The 9,092-nt window shown below is 56.4% G+C and overlaps 1 protein-coding gene across 4 annotated transcripts in view; it reads right to left on the minus strand.

Annotated features, from left to right (window-relative positions):
* PTPRH (protein tyrosine phosphatase receptor type H) overlaps positions 1 to 8,767 on the minus strand; it is a 26,411-nt gene extending 17,644 nt beyond the window's left edge. Inside the window, exons 1-6 of one of the 4 annotated variants that reach the window (XM_021094991.2) lie at positions 8,644 to 8,767; positions 7,601 to 7,634; positions 7,119 to 7,385; positions 5,354 to 5,620; positions 3,121 to 3,387; positions 889 to 1,155 (exon numbers count right to left, since the gene is read on the minus strand). In XM_021094991.2, coding sequence (XP_020950650.1) covers positions 889 to 1,155; positions 3,121 to 3,387; positions 5,354 to 5,620; positions 7,119 to 7,385; positions 7,601 to 7,634; positions 8,644 to 8,694 — 1,153 coding nt within the window. In that variant the 5' untranslated portion in view covers positions 8,695 to 8,767. Of the gene's footprint in view, positions 1 to 888; positions 1,156 to 3,120; positions 3,388 to 5,353; positions 5,621 to 7,118; positions 7,386 to 7,600; positions 7,731 to 8,643 lie in introns of all 4 variants that reach the window. The other 3 variants (XM_084962133.1, XM_084962135.1, XM_084962134.1) reach the window with 3 other exon arrangements.
* Positions 8,768 to 9,092: the final 325 nt, after the last annotated feature.

Below are 9,092 nucleotides of genomic sequence, written 5' to 3' on the forward strand. Positions count from 1 at the left end.
ACTCCTCTTTTGCTCATTTTAACGGGACTGACAGAAGACCTAACTTAACAGCATGGCTTCCATTATATTTCCATTGGTCTGCAGGACCTGCCACGTACTCACGTGCATTTTCAATCACTGCCTATGACCTTCCTTAAAAAAAAAAAGAAGTTCTCCTCGTGGCTCAGTGGTTAACGAACCTGACTAGTATCCAGGAGGATGCAGGTTTGATCCCTGGTCCCGCTCAGTGGGTTAAGGATCTGGCGTTGCTGTGAGCTGTGGTGTAGGTTGCAGACACCACTCAGATCCAGTGTTCCTGTGGTGGCTGTGGTGTAGGCTGAAAGCTACAGCTCTAATTTGACCCTTAGCCTGGGAATCTCCATATGCCATGTGTGAGGCCCTAAAAAAGACAAATGACCAAAAAAAAAAAAAAAAAAAAAGGGAGTTGCCATTGTGGCTTGACCAGTATATCACGTCCTAGGGTTCGATCTCTGTCCTCACTCAGTGGGTTAAGGATCTAGCGTGACTGTGGCTGTGGTGTAGGCCGGCAGCTGTAGCTCTGATTCAGTCCCTACCCTGGGAGCCTCCATATGCTTTGGGTGCCGCCCTAAAAAGCAAAAAAAAAAAAAAAAAGGAAGGAAGAAAGGGAGGAAAGAGAGAGAGAGAGAGAAGGAAGGGAGGGAGGGAGAGAGAGACTAGCAATGGAACCTGCAGAGACCTGGGCTCTGGCAGCGCCAGCTCTTCTGGACAGGCCCGTCCCCAGGCACGGCCACATCTGCCCTGTGGCCCCAGGGCGAGCCAGTCTGGCTCAGAGGGACTGAAGAGACGGTGGCTGGAGCCCAGAGGCGGGCCCATCTTTGCCAGTTCATAGCCTCTCAGCAGAAGAGGGTGGGCATGGAGCCTGCTCACCTGTGGAGCTGTTGAGGGTCTGGTTGGAGCCAGGAACACCATTCGCCTCCGCCCACACAGAGAATTCGTACAAGGTCCCGGGTTCCAGACCTTCCACTGAGACACTGGTGTTGGTTGTGCTTCTGGTCTCAGATGTGCCTCCATCTCCAGTGCACTGGACCCAGTAGGTGTAGCCCTGAGGGTCAGGGCCTTCGGGCACCTCCCACCTCAGGGTGATGGAGCTGGTGGTCTGGGTCTCCACACCCAGGTTCCTGACGGGGTTGGGGGCTGAGAAACCAGGAGGGAGGACCTGGTGTCAGGAAGGGAGCAGACCACGGGGCACAGCCAGTGGGCATTTCTGACCCTCGACGTCAGTGCCCGGTCCTGCCTCATCCACTGGTCCAGGAGACACAGGGGGTAGGGTCTAGACCAGGGCCTCCCGAACCTCACCTGGCATACACGTCACCGGGCATCGGGTTAAAAGGCAGGTTCTGACTCAGTAGGTCTGGGAGGGGACGGACAGCCTGCAGGTACCACCGGCTCTCAGGGGATGCTGACAGGCCCACCCAGGGACCAGGCTGAGGAGCAGGGAGCCAGACCTGTGCTTTCCAGCAGCATGGCTGCAGGGATGGACGTGCCCTCCCAGTGCCCAACAGGGTAGACACCAACCCACCCACCGGGATGGGGGGGTGCGGGGACTGGGAACCCCTCAGCAGAGCCCTTGAGCACATGCAGTATGCTCATCCAGCCCCTTTTTGTTTTGCTTTGTTTTGCTTTGTTTTGTTTTGTTTTTGATGGCCACACCTGTGGCACATGGAGGTTCCCAGGCTAGGGGTCCAATTGGAGCTGCAGCCGCTGGCCTACGCCAAAGCCACAGCAACACGGGATCCGAGCCGCACCTGCAACCTACACCACAGCTCACGGCAACGCTGGATCCTTAACCCACCGAGCAAGGCCAGGGATCGAACTCGCAACCCCATGGTTTCTAGTCAATTTCCTTAACCACTGAGCCACGACGACGGGAACTCCCAAACTTTTTAGTATCCATTACCTGTCAAAATGATAACATTTTGGATCTACTGGGACAAAGGAAATATCTTGCTACAATTATTTTCAACTGGGTAACTGGGTTTCTTTTTTTTTTTTTTAGGGCCTCATTCTCGGCATATGGAAGTTCCTGTGCTAGGGGTGGAATTAGAGCCTACACCACAGCCACAGCAACATCAGATCCGAGCCACAACACCTATGACCTACACCCACAGCTCGCAGCAATGCCGCATCCCCAACTCTCTGAGCAAGACCAGGGATCAAACCCGCATCTTCATGGATACAAGTTGGGTTTGTTACCGCTGAGCCACAATGGGAACTCCTCTTTTGCTCATTTTAACGGGACTGACAGAAGACCTAACTTAACAGCATGGCTTCCATTATATTTCCATTGGTCTGCAGGACCTGCCACGTACTCACGTGCATTTTCAATCACTGCCTATGACCTTCCTTAAAAAAAAAAAGAAGTTCTCCTCGTGGCTCAGTGGTTAACGAACCTGACTAGTATCCAGGAGGATGCAGGTTTGATCCCTGGTCCCGCTCAGTGGGTTAAGGATCTGGCGTTGCTGTGAGCTGTGGTGTAGGTTGCAGACACCACTCAGATCCAGTGTTCCTGTGGTGGCTGTGGTGTAGGCTGAAAGCTACAGCTCTAATTTGACCCTTAGCCTGGGAATCTCCATATGCCATGTGTGAGGCCCTAAAAAAGACAAATGACCAAAAAAAAAAAAAAAAAAAAAGGGAGTTGCCATTGTGGCTTGACCAGTATATCACGTCCTAGGGTTCGATCTCTGTCCTCACTCAGTGGGTTAAGGATCTAGCGTGACTGTGGCTGTGGTGTAGGCCGGCAGCTGTAGCTCTGATTCAGTCCCTACCCTGGGAGCCTCCATATGCTTTGGGTGCCGCCCTAAAAAGCAAAAAAAAAAAAAAAAAGGAAGGAAGAAAGGGAGGAAAGAGAGAGAGAGAGAGAAGGAAGGGAGGGAGGGAGAGAGAGACTAGCAATGGAACCTGCAGAGACCTGGGCTCTGGCAGCGCCAGCTCTTCTGGACAGGCCCGTCCCCAGGCACGGCCACATCTGCCCTGTGGCCCCAGGGCGAGCCAGTCTGGCTCAGAGGGACTGAAGAGACGGTGGCTGGAGCCCAGAGGCGGGCCCATCTTTGCCAGTTCATAGCCTCTCAGCAGAAGAGGGTGGGCATGGAGCCTGCTCACCTGTGGAGCTGTTGAGGGTCTGGTTGGAGCCAGGAACACCATTCGCCTCCGCCCACACAGAGAATTCGTACAAGGTCCCGGGTTCCAGACCTTCCACTGAGACACTGGTGTTGGTTGTGCTTCTGGTCTCAGATGTGCCTCCATCTCCAGTGCACTGGACCCAGTAGGTGTAGCCCTGAGGGTCAGGGCCTTCGGGCACCTCCCACCTCAGGGTGATGGAGCTGGTGGTCTGGGTCTCCACACCCAGGTTCCTGACGGGGTTGGGGGCTGAGAAACCAGGAGGGAGGACCTGGTGTCAGGAAGGGAGCAGACCACGGGGCACAGCCAGTGGGCATTTCTGACCCTCGACGTCAGTGCCCGGTCCTGCCTCATCCACTGGTCCAGGAGACACAGGGGGTAGGGTCTAGACCAGGGCCTCCCGAACCTCACCTGGCATACACGTCACCGGGCATCGGGTTAAAAGGCAGGTTCTGACTCAGTAGGTCTGGGAGGGGACGGACAGCCTGCAGGTACCACCGGCTCTCAGGGGATGCTGACAGGCCCACCCAGGGACCAGGCTGAGGAGCAGGGAGCCAGACCTGTGCTTTCCAGCAGCATGGCTGCAGGGATGGACGTGCCCTCCCAGTGCCCAACAGGGTAGACACCAACCCACCCACCGGGATGGGGGGGTGCGGGGACTGGGAACCCCTCAGCAGAGCCCTTGAGCACATGCAGTATGCTCATCCAGCCCCTTTTTGTTTTGCTTTGTTTTGCTTTGTTTTGTTTTGTTTTTGATGGCCACACCTGTGGCACATGGAGGTTCCCAGGCTAGGGGTCCAATTGGAGCTGCAGCCGCTGGCCTACGCCAAAGCCACAGCAACACGGGATCCGAGCCGCACCTGCAACCTACACCACAGCTCACGGCAACGCTGGATCCTTAACCCACCGAGCAAGGCCAGGGATCGAACTCGCAACCCCATGGTTTCTAGTCAATTTCCTTAACCACTGAGCCACGACGACGGGAACTCCCAAACTTTTTAGTATCCATTACCTGTCAAAATGATAACATTTTGGATCTACTGGGACAAAGGAAATATCTTGCTACAATTATTTTCAACTGGGTAACTGGGTTTCTTTTTTTTTTTTTTAGGGCCTCATTCTCGGCATATGGAAGTTCCTGTGCTAGGGGTGGAATTAGAGCCTACACCACAGCCACAGCAACATCAGATCCGAGCCACAACACCTATGACCTACACCCACAGCTCGCAGCAATGCCGCATCCCCAACTCTCTGAGCAAGACCAGGGATCAAACCCGCATCTTCATGGATACAAGTTGGGTTTGTTACCGCTGAGCCACAATGGGAACTCCTCTTTTGCTCATTTTAACGGGACTGACAGAAGACCTAACTTAACAGCATGGCTTCCATTATATTTCCATTGGTCTGCAGGACCTGCCACGTACTCACGTGCATTTTCAATCACTGCCTATGACCTTCCTTAAAAAAAAAAAGAAGTTCTCCTCGTGGCTCAGTGGTTAACGAACCTGACTAGTATCCAGGAGGATGCAGGTTTGATCCCTGGTCCCGCTCAGTGGGTTAAGGATCTGGCGTTGCTGTGAGCTGTGGTGTAGGTTGCAGACACCACTCAGATCCAGTGTTCCTGTGGTGGCTGTGGTGTAGGCTGAAAGCTACAGCTCTAATTTGACCCTTAGCCTGGGAATCTCCATATGCCATGTGTGAGGCCCTAAAAAAGACAAATGACCAAAAAAAAAAAAAAAAAAAAAAGGGAGTTGCCATTGTGGCTTGACCAGTATATCACGTCCTAGGGTTCGATCTCTGTCCTCACTCAGTGGGTTAAGGATCTAGCGTGACTGTGGCTGTGGTGTAGGCCGGCAGCTGTAGCTCTGATTCAGTCCCTACCCTGGGAGCCTCCATATGCTTTGGGTGCCGCCCTAAAAAGCAAAAAAAAAAAAAAAAAGGAAGGAAGAAAGGGAGGAAAGAGAGAGAGAGAGAGAAGGAAGGGAGGGAGGGAGAGAGAGACTAGCAATGGAACCTGCAGAGACCTGGGCTCTGGCAGCGCCAGCTCTTCTGGACAGGCCCGTCCCCAGGCACGGCCACATCTGCCCTGTGGCCCCAGGGCGAGCCAGTCTGGCTCAGAGGGACTGAAGAGACGGTGGCTGGAGCCCAGAGGCGGGCCCATCTTTGCCAGTTCATAGCCTCTCAGCAGAAGAGGGTGGGCATGGAGCCTGCTCACCTGTGGAGCTGTTGAGGGTCTGGTTGGAGCCAGGAACACCATTCGCCTCCGCCCACACAGAGAATTCGTACAAGGTCCCGGGTTCCAGACCTTCCACTGAGACACTGGTGTTGGTTGTGCTTCTGGTCTCAGATGTGCCTCCATCTCCAGTGCACTGGACCCAGTAGGTGTAGCCCTGAGGGTCAGGGCCTTCGGGCACCTCCCACCTCAGGGTGATGGAGCTGGTGGTCTGGGTCTCCACACCCAGGTTCCTGACGGGGTTGGGGGCTGAGAAACCAGGAGGGAGGACCTGGTGTCAGGAAGGGAGCAGACCACGGGGCACAGCCAGTGGGCATTTCTGACCCTCGACGTCAGTGCCCGGTCCTGCCTCATCCACTGGTCCAGGAGACACAGGGGGTAGGGTCTAGACCAGGGCCTCCCGAACCTCACCTGGCATACACGTCACCGGGCATCGGGTTAAAAGGCAGGTTCTGACTCAGTAGGTCTGGGAGGGGACGGACAGCCTGCAGGTACCACCGGCTCTCAGGGGATGCTGACAGGCCCACCCAGGGACCAGGCTGAGGAGCAGGGAGCCAGACCTGTGCTTTCCAGCAGCATGGCTGCAGGGATGGACGTGCCCTCCCAGTGCCCAACAGGGTAGACACCAACCCACCCACCGGGATGGGGGGGTGCGGGGACTGGGAACCCCTCAGCAGAGCCCTTGAGCACATGCAGTATGCTCATCCAGCCCCTTTTTGTTTTGCTTTGTTTTGCTTTGTTTTGTTTTGTTTTTGATGGCCACACCTGTGGCACATGGAGGTTCCCAGGCTAGGGGTCCAATTGGAGCTGCAGCCGCTGGCCTACGCCAAAGCCACAGCAACACGGGATCCGAGCCGCACCTGCAACCTACACCACAGCTCACGGCAACGCTGGATCCTTAACCCACCGAGCAAGGCCAGGGATCGAACTCGCAACCCCATGGTTTCTAGTCAATTTCCTTAACCACTGAGCCACGACGACGGGAACTCCCAAACTTTTTAGTATCCATTACCTGTCAAAATGATAACATTTTGGATCTACTGGGACAAAGGAAATATCTTGCTACAATTATTTTCAACTGGGTAACTGGGTTTCTTTTTTTTTTTTTTAGGGCCTCATTCTCGGCATATGGAAGTTCCTGTGCTAGGGGTGGAATTAGAGCCTACACCACAGCCACAGCAACATCAGATCCGAGCCACAACACCTATGACCTACACCCACAGCTCGCAGCAATGCCGCATCCCCAACTCTCTGAGCAAGACCAGGGATCAAACCCGCATCTTCATGGATACAAGTTGGGTTTGTTACCGCTGAGCCACAATGGGAACTCCTCTTTTGCTCATTTTAACGGGACTGACAGAAGACCTAACTTAACAGCATGGCTTCCATTATATTTCCATTGGTCTGCAGGACCTGCCACGTGCTCACGTGCATTTTCAATCATTGCCTACCACCTTCCTTAAAAATAAAAAAGAAGGGGAGTTGCCGTTGTGGTTCGGTGGTAATGAACCCAACTGGTATCAGGTTCTAGGGTTCGATCCCTGTCCTCGCTCAGCGGGCTGTGAGCTGTGGTGTAGGTCGCAGATGGGGCTCTAATCCGGTGTTGCTGTGGCTGTGCTGTAGGCTGGCAGATTAAGCTCCGATTGGACCCCTAGCCTGGAAAAGGCCATATGCCCCAAGTATGGCTCTAAAAAAAGAAAAAAGAAGGAAAGAAAGGAAAAAGAGTGAAACGGTGGCTGTTTCTCACCTGTGGTGGCATTGAGGGTCTCCTCAGAGCTATTGGCTCCGTCCTTCTCCACCCACACGGAAAATTCATAGGAGGACCCGGGGTCCAGTCCCTCGGCTGTGAAAATGGTGTCTGTCGTGTTTCGGGTCTCGGTTTTGTCACTCTGTCCAGTCCAGCGGACCCAGTAGGTGTAGTTCTGCTGGTCCAGGCCACTGGGAGCCTCCCAGCGCAGGGTGATGGAGCTCGTGGTCCAGGCCTTCACAGTCAGGTTGGTGACGGGGGGCAGGGCTGAGAATCGGGAAGGGGGATGGGGTGAGCAGGGAGCAGGTGGGCACTGCCCCTTCCGGTACCCCGGGCTCTTGCTGTTTGTCCAGAAAGGGCCATTCCCTTGGGGGTGAGCCATGGATCACTGGGTCCTCCGTGGAGACCACCCCCCGGAAGCTCAGGGGCGTTGAGGTGCCATGGTTTCGTGTGGGCAGGGAACTCAGGAAGGGGTCACTCACCAGCTGCCCTGGCCCCTGTCCAGCTGCACATGCCCTGGAGACAGCCCAGAGCAGGAGTCAGACACGAACCTCGCCTCCCTGGACCAGGTGAGGCTGCCAGCCAGTGCCCCTCCTGTCCTCGGCCCAGACCCTGTGAGTCACAGTGCCTGAGGGAGAGGGGACACGGCCGGGCTCCACCCTGAGGCTGGGCTCTGACAAAGGTCACCCCCAATGTCCATCCTCTCTGGGTGTGTGCGTGTTGTCGTTGGGGGAGCAGGGCAGGGGTGGGGCTCCAGGGTCCCAGGAGCTAGGACTGGCTTCACCAGTAAGGTGGGGGGTTAAGCTTAGCGCTTTCACTTCCTGAAAAACATGGCCTTGGAAGAATGAGGGCAGGGAAGTAATCAACAAACTGGGAATAAAGGAACTGACCAGGAGCCAGAAATCCAGTCTGAGGGCGGAGGGGCTGGGGGCTGGATCCTGGGTCCGAGGGAGGAGGGGCTGGGGGCTGGAGCGCTGGGCCTAAGTGGGGAGGGGTTGGGGGCTGGACCCCTGGTCTGAAGAAGGAGGGCTGGGGGCTGGACCCTTGGGTCTGAGGGAGGAGGGGCTGGGGGCTGGATCCTGGGTCTGAGGGAGGAGGGGCTGGGGGCTGGACCCCTGGGTCCGAGGGAGGAGGGGCTGGGGGCTGGACCCCTGGGTCCGAGGGAGGAGGGGCTGGGGGGCTGGATCCTGGGTCCGAGGGAGGGGAGGCTGGGGCTGGACCCCTGGGTCTGAGGGAGGAGGGTTGGGGGATGGACCCCTGGTCTGAGGAAGGAGGAGGGGCTGGGTCTGGCCAGTCACTCCCAGCAGAGCTCACTCTCACAGCAGACATAGCAACACCTAAGAGCCTAAGACTCCCCCCCAATCACCCCCAACCTAGAAGCCTGCTTCCCTTTCCAGGGAACCATCAGCCCCTCCACCCTCAGGACCTGGGTTCTGGGACCCCAGCATCCTTTTCCCTAAGACCCAGGATGGGCCCCCCAGCCCATCCCTGAGACCCCAGCTTCCCCGAGTCTGGGACTACTCACCAGCAGCACCAGGCTCCCCCAGGCCCTGAGGCCCCCGCCAGCCCTGGTCATGTCTGCAGACACTGCCCAGAGACCCAGGTGTCCCAGCCTGGACCTTCCACCTGCTGGACTTTAGACGCAAGAATTTCCCCTTTCCCAGTCCAATGGTGAGGCCACAGGCCAGGGCGGGGTGGGAGGAGGAGGAAGTGGAGGCTTGTAGCCTGAGAGCTCCTAGCCCCGCCCTGCCCTTCGGCCTCTGTCCTCGTCCCTGGACGCCCCTCCTGGACCCAGCGTCTCCCCTCTGCTCCCGCCTCCTTCGCTTTCTCATCCGAGGATAAGGCGCTGCTTCCTGCTGCTGTATGAGGGCACAGAGCTGGTCCCAGACGTTTGGAGCCTGCAGGGCACCAGGAGAAAGACCCATCCCTCCCCCAGGTGGAGAGTTAGGCCCTCACCAAGGCCTGGCAGGGGTG

This window comes from Sus scrofa, chromosome 6 (assembly GCF_054392235.1).
Source record: "Sus scrofa isolate SSC_HxYL_T2T_F1_AM1 chromosome 6, Sscrofa_HxYL_maternal_Yorkshire_Landrace_v2.0, whole genome shotgun sequence".
Classification (NCBI taxonomy): domain Eukaryota; kingdom Metazoa; phylum Chordata; class Mammalia; order Artiodactyla; family Suidae; genus Sus; species Sus scrofa.